This window comes from Grammomys surdaster, unplaced genomic scaffold (genome assembly GCF_004785775.1).
Source record: "Grammomys surdaster isolate TR1022 unplaced genomic scaffold, NIH_TR_1.0 149, whole genome shotgun sequence".
Classification (NCBI taxonomy): domain Eukaryota; kingdom Metazoa; phylum Chordata; class Mammalia; order Rodentia; family Muridae; genus Grammomys; species Grammomys surdaster.
Window position 1 is genome coordinate 10,361,381 of NW_021604607.1, and position 11,835 is coordinate 10,373,215.

Consider the following 11,835-nt stretch of genomic DNA (forward strand, 5'->3'; position numbering starts at 1 on the left):
ACACATCACCATGACTGCAGGGTCTACAGGCACACATCACCATGACTGCAGGGTCTGCACATACACATCACCATGGCTGAGGAGTCTACACACACACGCACACACACGCACACACACGCACACACACGCACATCACCATGGCTGTGGGGCCTACAGGTACACATCACCATGCCTGGCTGAGATTTTTCTTTTTGTAGTCTTTTATTTTATGTTTTTTTGTTTTGGGGGTTTGGTCTCCTGTTTTGGGGGTATGGTTCTAACTTGCTGTGTGGCAGAGGCTAGTCCTGAATTCCTGATCTTCTTGCGTCTAACCCCAAATGCTGAGAGTACAGACATGTGCCAGCACACTTGACCAGCTTTGTAGTTTTGAACCACGTGAATATGAATACTTATTCAAAAAAAAGCAAAGATTAATAAAATTAATATGTGTAGCTCTGGAGAACATCATAATAAGGAAAACCTGGTTAGTTATACTCACTCATTTTCAAGTGACATCCAAGGCAGCTTGGATTCTGTGGTCTTAGAGAGATTCCTTTTACAGTGTTGGCTGCCTGCTTCCATCCACTGCCTTGATTATGTGAGGAATACCATTGATAACCTTAACTTCAGATTAGGATGTTTAAGTCACTTTATAGTTACCTCTGGATTAGCTGCCTCTCCGTGTCAGGCTTCCTAACCAGTCTGCTAAGGTTGGGTTTCTTCAGCCTTAGAGTGAAGATTGGGGTGGAGTTGGCCAAAGCCTTCAGGTGGCAGCCTCTTCTAAGGAGCCTGCCTTAGTTCTCAGATGCTCTGCAAATATTATTTTCAACATGGACAGTAGTTTAGGACACTTGAGAAATAATCTCCCTGTACAAAACTGCATTTTAAAACTATACCGTAAAGACTGGGTGCCAAGAACACTGACTGCTCTTCCAGAGGACTCAGGTTGGATTCCCAGCACCCACATGGTGGCTCATAACTGTCTATAACTCCAGTTCCAGGGATATGATGCCCTCTTCTGGACTATGTGGGCACTGCACACACGTGGTGTACATATATACATGTAGGCAAACACCCATATACTTAAGATAAAAATAAATACATCTTAAATAAACCTCTATGCTACATAAAAGCCATTATGAAAGTAACAAACGAAGTAGTTGTGGTCTTTGGGGAAGATTGCAGTAATGGTTTGGTCCAGCCCAGGAGACCTTAGCCTGTTTTCTAGGCTGAGGGAAATGGTTCTCCCTGCAGTGGGTATCCATGCAGTTCCTAAAAGCTTCTCCCAGCCACAGTGTCTCCTACACAAGCCTACTGCAGGGTAAGGAAGAATCACATTTTAGGACATTTTTCAAAACTTTCTGTTCCACCCTCCACTGCTAAGCCCACAATTGGGAACTATTGTCCTGAAAGAACATGTGAAGTCTTACTTTGTGGTTAGATCAGTTTAAGCTATATTCACACCACCAAATAGGACAGGTTTGTTTTTTCAAGAGCTAAGGATGGGGAGGGGGGGACCTACTCGTTTTTAATAGTATTTTATGTAGGATAATGTATAAGAACCCCTTGAAATTCAGTTATAACCTAAACTGGAGTACTTATTGTCCCGTTACGTCCTGGTGGCTCTGATGATGTTCACACTGTCTGTTCTTCATGTTTTCTGGAACTGTGACTGAATTAATATGTCAGTGTAGTACTATCTGAAGAATCCAAAGAGCTATTAAAATGCTTAAAAATAAAGTGATCAATCCTCCCTTTGTTCTCCTGACAGGATAATTGAAGCTATCTGCATAGGCTGGTTCACCGCGGAGTGCATCGTTCGGTTCATCGTCTCCAAAAACAAGTGTGAGTTTGTCAAGAGACCCCTGAACATCATTGACTTACTGGCAATCACGCCCTATTACATCTCTGTGCTAATGACAGTATTTACAGGCGAGAACTCTCAACTCCAGAGGGCTGGGGTCACCTTGAGGGTCCTCCGGATGATGCGGATCTTCTGGGTGATTAAGCTTGCCCGGCACTTCATTGGTTTACAGACTCTGGGCTTGACTCTCAAGCGATGCTACCGAGAGATGGTTATGTTACTTGTCTTCATCTGTGTTGCCATGGCAATCTTTAGTGCACTCTCGCAGCTCCTTGAACATGGGTTGGACCTGGAAACATCCAACAAGGACTTCGCCAGCATCCCCGCTGCCTGCTGGTGGGTGATTATCTCTATGACAACAGTTGGCTATGGAGATATGTATCCTATCACGGTGCCTGGAAGGATTCTTGGAGGAGTCTGTGTTGTCAGTGGGATTGTTCTGTTGGCATTACCGATCACTTTCATCTACCATAGCTTCGTGCAGTGCTACCATGAGCTCAAGCTTAGATCAGCCAGATATAGCAGGAGCCTCTCAGTCGAGTTCCTGAATTAATGTGTGGCAAATCTGTCCCCGTGCACACATCCTCTGGTGGAGTTGACACTACTTCTTAGTCATGTGTTTCTCCCTGGGTGGGCACTGCAATGGCGTTATCCTCCTGTTGGAAGGGTGACATTATCCTTCTCAGCCGAAGGGGTAAAGTAGTTTACTTAGAGAGTAGTCAGGACTGGAACCACACACACAGGACAGTGATGGGAGAGAAAGTGCTAGGACCTTATTTTGTTCCGTCTCACTTCCCTTCACCTTGCCTTGCACAGTTACAATGCTGCAGGCTGTTCTTAAGCACAGTATTTGAACACTTTAAAGCAGAAAGGCACTATTTTCCAAATCCTTTTCCGTCTTAACAAATTCAGAAGAAGCTTGGAGCTTAACAGTGTTATTTTTGAGACTAACATTTTCGTTTCTAAATGTTTTATAATTTCTCATATCAATGTCAGAAGTATCCTGGAAACATATGTCACATGTGGGAACTGTTTAACAAATACTTTAAAAAGTTGGCCCAAATTTAAACTGTATCGTGGAACTAGAGACAAGCAAAAATATTATTTGAAAAACTTTGCACCCTTCTCTACCCTATCCTCAGCTTAATTTTTGTGCCTATCACTTCTCTTATCTTACAACTTTATGGAACCTTAAATGTGTTTTCTCTTTCTGGTTAGGCCCCCATTTTACTGAAATAACTTCTGAAGAGTACGTAATAACAGAGAGACATTGTGTCGCTTAGCATTTTGTTGGGTGAGTTAGAGTCAGTTGCTGTGATTCAGAGTCCGAGCATTGAGATTGCCAAGAGCATTTCTAACCTAAAACAATGAGAAAGTGCTGTGATATTTCAGTGTTGGAACTGGAGTTCTCAGCTATAGCTCTTCTTCCTCAGCACCACAAAGCTCGTGAAGAAAAGATACTTCTTTAGCTTTTTGGCACAACAGCCATACTCATACACCGTTACTAGGTTGTCATTAAAGGAGAAACACTGTTGTCTTAGTCCAGTGTTGCTAAGTCAGTTCTAAGCAGGGCAGATGTTCTCTGACCTGACTCCCCACTATTGTGAATCATGGTCACACTGAATCTCTCTTCTTGTAAGGGTAACAGACTCTGGGACATGTTACTCCATCCAGATTGCTGGTGTGCAAAAGTGGAAGCTCTTCACTGCTAACTTTTTACAGTATGAGTTAGAATATTGCTTTTTCAAGAAATTGTAATAAAGAAGTCACTTGAACACACACACACACACACACACCAGAGTCACTGATTAGTGAACACTTTAGTTTGCGCACTGTGGTTATCAGGGTTGAAGGAAATGGGTTGGTACTGGGATGTACTTTTCAGAAAAGGACTTACCAGAAGTGACCATTAGAGGAATCTTAGCCATCAGTCCAGCATTCACCATTACGGGTAGAAAAGCCAAGGCACGGAGTGTGTGGTGACAACATAGTTGGGCTAGAACCTTAGTCTCCAGCAGCCCCAGCAGTTTGCTTTGCACACGCCTCTAGGTTTGGCAGAAACTGTCACAAGCCACATTTCATTCTCATTGCCATGATCAGGCAATAATAGCAAACCCATTTTTGTTTACCCCAATTCTCTTCTTTAAGTTCATGTGATACTGCCTATTAAAAAAAAAAAAAAAACCTCACCACTTTCCCTACTACCTTCGTTGGTGTGCTAACTTTACACACCAAACTGTTATTTATATACCTTTGTTTCATCTTAACTGAACATATGGCATAGTGTTATTTATTTTTAAGCTTTGTGATTTATGCAAATTGTATGCAGATGATAGCTCATCTATATTATTAGTAAGAATATGGTAGCCTTTCATTTTATTGGCACTGAGATCCTTCATGTGAGTATGTATTCCGTCTCTAAGCAACTTAGTACTCCACTGAGCCTGGACCCTCGTGGCCACAAACAGGTCACCAGATGCTCACAGTGTCTGTTACAGACGGGCTGACGGACAGCAGAAACTGCTGTGAAGAGAGGAGGAGACAGACATTTGTGAACATGCACGTGGAGAGCCACACGTTGGAAGCCACTCGAACTCTGAGTTGCTTTTAAGTAGCGAGTGGTGATGCGGGACTTTTCATGGGGGCTGGCTTTCATTAAGAAGCATCTTGGATGTTGCTAACAGCAGCTGAGCTACCCGTTTGTAAACAAAGGGATGAGACATAAACTGGTTCATTCTTAAAAGAGAAAATACAACAGAGTTCTTTTGTTCTTTAGGATGCTGGCGCTTCTTAGGAACAGACTTTTTTTTTTTTTTGCAGCTTTCTCTGAATGTTACTAATGTTTCGTTTTATTTTATGTATTTGCTTTTTTGGTGTTGTGTTTGTTTGTTTGTTTGTTTGTTTAGAGATAAGGGTGTCTGGTGTGCAGATAAAGTTGACCATAAACTTGTGACACTCCTCCTGCCTCTGCCTCCCAAGTGCTAGAATTACAGGTACATGTTACAACATCCAGCTGCTTTAAAGAACAAAACCCTAGGATAGATGGCTCAGTAATTACTGTAATTACCGTAAGAACTTCCTGTTCTTGCAGAAGACTGGAGTTAGTTCCTAGCACCCACATGTTGACTTACAACTGTCTGAAACTCCAGACTCTGGGGATCTGATGCCCTCTTCTGGTCTCTGTGAGCTTCTGCACATCACTTTTACACACACACATACACACACACACACACACACGCACGCACACACACATACACACACCACAGAAATTTTAAAAATAAATAAATTGTATTTTTTTTAATTGCTGAGGTGGAGTCTCCCTTTTAGGTATACTTTGTCTTCACACTCTGGTCTTCATGGCAGAAATACTCGCATGAGGACCCACCCCCACCCCGAGAAGTCAGATATCCTCAGAACACTGAAGAGGGAAGGCTCTGGGGGGCTTTATCTTGAGCTTACTTTGTTTGAGCATATATGATCCCTCTTACACATAGCTTGATCTGTATTCCCTGAAACAAGAGAGCAGGAAGATTAGGAGACAAAATTAGGGAGCATATGTAAAACTGAGCATATAACTCAATAAATTCTCTATTTTGTTGTTCGAGACAGGGTTTCTCTGTGTAGCCCTAGCTATCCTAGAACTGCTCTGTAGACCAGGCTGGCCTTGAACTCAGAAATCCACCTGTCTCTGCCTCCCAAGTGCTGGGATTAAAGGCGTGCGCCACCGTGCCCAACTGTCCCCTCAACCCCCTGTATTTATTTATTTTTTTTATTACTATTGTTGAGTTGCTGCTGGTTCAAACACATTTGTTCTTGGGGTTAGTAGTTACATGTGATTGCACATTTTTGAATTCTTATCTTAAAATGTTAAAATATATTCATTCATAGTGGCTGTCCATACGTCAAAATAATCCTTTTTAAGTACATTTATTTTATGTGTGTGTAGTACATGTGTGCATATGTATGCATGTGTGCATGTGTGCATGGATGCGTATGTGTTGAGGTCAGAGGACAACTTACAGGAGTCTGTTCTCTGCATCTGCCAGGTGGTTTCGGGGGACTGAACTCAGTCCATCTGGTGACTTAATCAATCACCTTTACCTGCTGAGCCATCTTGTCAGCCCCTTTCAATCTGTGGGTGCGTGTCTTGCCTACACCTCTTGTGATCCTACAGAGTGGAAAATAGGATGGATCTGAATTGTCTTCGTTGGTTGTGATCCTACAGAGTGGAAAATAGGATGGATCTGAATTGTCTTCGTTGGTTGTGATCCTACAGAGTGGAAAATAGGATGGATCTGAATTGTCTTTGTTGGTTGGATATTTTCCAGAAGAAGCTTGTTTCCTTTTAAAATAAACATGAAATAAACATCTGAAAACTCCTAGTTCTGTTATGCAGCTAAGCTTTGCTGCTTCACTTTAACACACAGCGTCAAAGTAGCCCCTCTGGTCTGGCATAGGTGTGTGTCTTTGTGTAACACAGCAGACAGATCTCCTAGGCAAACCTGCAGTAAGTATCTACAGGGTTATGGGGAGTCAGAACAGATGTGGGCTGCCTTCTGTCTACCTCACCCCAGGTTCTAAACCATTTATCCCACCCAGACTTTAGCAACAGCTAAGTCTGCTCCACTGGGTTATGAGTCAGGAATATTTTTAATTCTGTTAGGTCAGGATAGGCAACAGAAAGTTGATTCCAGATTGCAGATTCTTTTAGTGGCCAGAGAGATGGCTCATCAGTTAAGACCATTGGCTGCTCTAATCAATGACCTGCGTTCGGTTCCCTGCCATCCCCTTAGTGGCCCACAGCCCTTCCCAACTCTAGTTCCAGGGGATCCAATCCTTTCTTCTGGCCTCCAAGGATACTAGCCACACATACATATGGTATACATCATACATACACACACACATACATATGGTACGAATACATACATACATACATACATACATACATACATACCCTAAAACATATTTTTCTTCAATGCTTTAGAGATTTCTTCCTCACTTTTAGTTCTAATTAAACACGATTATTGTTTTTAGAGGCCTTAAATGTCAGTAAGGAGAATTTATAATTGTGCAATACTTTAGGGGACTCAGATTTTTATTTTGTTTGCTTGATTTTGTTTGGCATTTATGAAATAGGATTCCACATTTCCTAGTCAGCTTGCATATGCACAATTGCACTCCCCCCTCCCCATCCCCCCACCCCCGTCTCTATCAACAAGGTCTCACTATGTAGCCCTGACTATCCTGGAACTCACTGTGTAGACCAGGCTGGCTTTGAATTCACAAAGATCTGTCTCTCTTTGCCTCCCGGCCCTAAGCTGGTCTTGAACTAGTGATTTTCAGGTTTCTACCTCCCAGATGCTCAGATCACAGACATGTGCCACAGTGTACAGAAGGAATTCATACTTTTAAGAGATGTTTTGTCTTTTTCTTTCTCATGATCTCTTATCTCACTGTCACCCCCAGTGCTGGAAAATGACCTTATACATGCTAAGCAAACACTCTTACCGCTGAGCCACCCTCCTAGCCCTTCAGTAGAATTTTCAAAAAAAAAAACCATGCCTGTGTGCGCACGCGCATGTGTGTGTGTGTGTGTGTGTGTGTGTGTGTGTGTGTGTGTATGTATACATGTACATTACAGGCAATTGGTTCCTGTCATTGCATTGTTTAGGAGAGCCACAGCTGAGCAGGAAGCTTTAATTGAGAACTCCAGACAGGCTCCAGTTGGTCAGGGAAGGTTGCATACACTGCTCTGTTTGTTCAGCAAGCATTCATATGGCGTTTGTTTCCTGCCTTTCAAGAATCCATCTGCCTGTGGGAATGGGCACAATGGTTCTTTGTCAGAAAAAAAAAATTAGTGCTTTACTGTTCTGTTTGTTGGGGAACCTTCCCTAGACCTGTGAGGTGTTACCAAGTATGGGATGATGCTCCACTAGGTGACAACCTCACACCTACACTTTTAGATTTCCCAGTTTTCTCAGGCATTCCCAGGGAGCACTGGGGAATTGAACCTACGACCTCATGCATGTTATGCTCACTCCCACTGAGGTATGTTTCCCAGAAGTACACTTTACTTTTTGGCCTTTTGTGTAGGCTTGATGGCCAGTTTAGGGAACGGAACATGATACTCTGAGTTTATAGTGCACTTTATTTTATCGTGTTTCAGTTTTTGAGACAGAGTCTTGCGTGTAACCCAGGCTGGCCTCAACTGTGTAACAATGTTCCTGCTTCAGCCTCCTGGATGCTGGGATTTGTAGATATACACCACCATACCAGTTCTTATGTGCAAACTTAATTTAGTAGCTCTGGTGGGTATTTAAAAATATCACCATGAATCCAACTGCATACTCCAAGTCAAAGCATAAGCGACATTCAGCGGGTAGAAGCCGTGGAGAATGCTATTTGATGTTCACCTGCAAACAATGACTCTGTGTCCTCGCTTATGCCTGCTCTGTTCAAACTACAACTCCCCGTGATGTTGCCACATAGATTCCTTTTATTAGACTTCAATTGCTAGTATTGTTCTCAATGTCTACAATCTTCCCATGACAGAATAGAGGCATTTGCAGGGTATGAATGTGACAGTGCTTATTTGTTTTGTAAGAAAGGAAACGTCTGGGCTGGAGAGATGGCTCAGTGGTTAAGAGCACTGACTGCACTTCCAGAGGTCCTGAGTTCAAATCCCAGCAACCACATGGTGGCTCACAACCATCTGTAATGAGATCTGATGCCCTCTTCTGGTGTGTCTGAAGACGGCTACAGTGTATTCATATATAATAAATAAATAAATCTTTAAAAAAAAAGAAAAAGAAAAGAAAGGAAACGTCTGTTGCTATGGATGGAAACACCATGACCAAAAAGCAAGCTGGGGAGGAAAGGGTTTATTGGGCTCACACCTGCACATCACTGTTCATCACTGAAGGAAGTCAGGAGAGGACAGGAACTCAAACAGGGCAGGAACCTAGAGGCAGGAGCTGATGCAGAGGCCATGGAGGGGTGCTGTTTACTGGCTTGCTCACATGGCTTGCTCAGCCTGCTTTCTTATAGAACCCAGGACTACCAGCCTAGGGATGGCACCATCCACAATGGGCTGGGCCTGGCCCCACTAATCACTGAGAAAAATGCCTTACAGCTGGATCTTATGGAGGCATTTCCTCAACTGAAGCTCCTTTCTCTCTGATGACTCTAACTTGTGTCAAAGTTGACAAAACCAGCCAGTACCAGAAGCATAGTGACAGATTGATTTTGTATATTAATATACAATGTTAGTAAATATACATTTTTGTCTGTGTCTTCCTTACTTGTCATTCCTGTGAGAGGCTACTTTTCTCCTGTATGAGCCAGTCATCTGGATAATTTCACTTCCATAGAGAAAAGTAATATTTCCAGTTTCAAGTGCTAAATTCAGATCCAAGCCAAGTGTTTCTTTTATGGTTGTTGAAGTACATCTTTCCCAGTTATTTCTATACCAGAACCATACGAAGATAATAGCTTTTAGTAAGTTTAGAAATCAGGAAATAAATGTATTTTCAAAGGGCTAGAGGAATTTCTCAGTGGTTAGAACACTGTCTGCTCTTCCAGAGGTCGTGAGTTCAATCCCCAGCAACTACGTGGAGGCTCACAACCATCTATAGTGTGGTCTGATACCCCCTGTAGCATGCAGATAGAGCACTCACACACATAACATAAAATAAGTAAATCTTTTTAAAAAGAGAGAATCTTTTCAAGAATTTTGGCTGTTCTTGGTCTCTTCCGTTTCTATATGAACTTTAGCTTTGGGTCCTTTTGTGTTTTCAATTTAATTGGTTGAGTTGTATATGTGAGAGACACATGTGTGTGAGTGTGGGTAACCCTCAGGAGTCGGTTCTCTTTCTACTGGGGATCTTGGCATGGAACTCAGGTCACCCGAGGCGAGGCAAGCACCTTTACCCACTGAGCAACCTCACTGGCTCATTGTATCGTTTTCTCTGCTTAACAGACAACTAGAATTTTTCTTTGTTAAAAACTAACTAGCCATGGGCTGGAGAGATGGCTCAGAGGTTAAGAGCACTGACTGCTCTTCCAGAGGTCCTGAGTTCAATTCCCAGCAACCACATGGTGGCTCACAACCATCTGTAATGGGATCTGACGCCCTCTTCTGGTGTGTCTGAAGACAGCAACAGTGTACTCATATACATAAAATAAATAAATAAATCTTTTGGACTTGAGCTCTCTATGAAGCCCAAGCTAGATTTAAACTTAGTCCTCCCTCCCTTGACTCAGCCTTAGGAGCTTTGAAATTACAAGAATTTCAGGAGCGCTCCACCACATGCAGGGGCTGGTAGTTAAAAGTTTGGCCTGGTATTGATCTCATCAAATGTCTAAATCAATTAAGACGGTGTCACCGTATTAACAGGACCAAGCATTTCAATCTGTAAACATGGGCTATCATTCCATTTGTTTCTTGGAATAGAGATTTCTATCTTTCTGTGTGCACCTCCTTGGTTTAATTCATTCCTAGGTATGTTGTTATTTTTGATGTTTTTGTAGATGGAATACCCACTCCCCACCCCCCTTTTTTAGACAAAGCGTCACTATGTGGCTATGGCTGGCCAGAACTTCACTGTGTAGACTAAGCTGTTCTTGGACACATAGAGATCTACCCACCTCTGCTCTCAAGTGCCGTGCTGAAAGGTGCGTGCCGTCACACCCAGCTGCTCTCATGTTGATTTCATCTTGAGAGTGTGCATTGCTAAGGTGTGGTGATCCCGACGGCTTTATCTTCATCTTGTATGCTCTAGCCCAGCTGAATCCCCATCATTCCTCACTGCTTCCCAAGGGTTCTTGGGTTTTTCTCTGCTATTGTGGTCATGACATCCTCAGTGAGGTAGTTTTATTTCTTTCTTTGCAATCTAGACACTTCCTAATTCTTTCTCTTGCCTAATTGCCTCTGTTGGGACTTCCAATACAATGACAAATATAAGTGGCTAGTGCGACATCCTGTTCTTACTCCCGGTCCCAGAGGGAAGTTTCCCCTTTACCCTTGGTGTAATACTGACTTTGGAGTGCTTCAAACTGGGGAATTTTTTTTTGTATTCCTAGATATATGGTGTTTTTATTGTGACAGGATATCAGTTCCTAACAATGTGTTTTCATGAACAGACGGGAAGGCTTTATGGGGAGCTGAGTTGTGCTAGCCTGTGTCAGGAAACGTTTTGCTGATAGTCTCTATGTTCCTTACAAGGCACTAATCAAGTAGAAAGACGTAGAAGTGCTCACTAACATTAAACGGCTATGCAATTGATATACATCGAATGCTTTCTGGTCTATTAAGCTGATTGTCTTCATTAACCCAAGTTAATTTGAGTTTGTGTTCGCTTGCCTAAGGATACGGAGACACTAGACGTGGACACAAGATGATTTGTTTCTATTGGTTGCTTCCTTTGACTACTTCTCTATTACCTGACCTTGGATTCTCAGAGATTCAGACAAGCGAGGTACCTGTCACCCTGAAAGGTAGTGTGGTAGTGAGTTCCACACCCCTTTCTCCCTCCTTCCCTCTTTCCCTATTTCTTTGCATGTTTTAGCGATGCCACCATAGAAAAGCTTGAACGTTGAGCTTCCTGGTAGAACTGAAGTCTGTATCTATCTGTAGTAGGTTTCTACAAAGGAAACATGTTGCTGAGTTCTAAGGGAAGTATCTCAAAAGTAAGACTTAATAGTTAACCCACCTTAGAAAAAACCTAGCTGAATGTGCTCACCGGTATCTGGCTAATTTTTTTCTTTAATTCTTTTAATCATGTGTTCATAGTAGGAGCCTTTACTTAATGGGTGTTGTTCCCATATGCATCCATTCTATGCTGTAATCCTGATACTCTAAAGACTAAGACAGGAGGATTCCAAATTTGAGAACAACCTGGTCTACATAGACAGTCTCTAGCTCAAACCATGGAAAGTGTAGCCCCCGTTGTGCCTGTGGGGTGCACAAACATGACCCCTAGCTGCCCTCACAC

General features: G+C 42.6%; 1 protein-coding gene across 2 annotated transcripts in view; it reads left to right on the forward strand.

The window, feature by feature from the left end:
• Positions 1-2,633, forward strand: part of Kcng3 (potassium voltage-gated channel modifier subfamily G member 3) — a 42,477-nt gene extending 39,844 nt beyond the window's left edge. For both annotated transcript variants that reach the window (XM_028765136.1, XM_028765137.1), the window contains exon 2: positions 1,751-2,633. In XM_028765136.1, coding sequence (XP_028620969.1) covers positions 1,751-2,396 — 646 coding nt within the window. In that variant the 3' untranslated portion in view covers positions 2,397-2,633. The remainder of the gene's footprint in view (positions 1-1,750) is intronic.
• Positions 2,634-11,835: the final 9,202 nt, after the last annotated feature.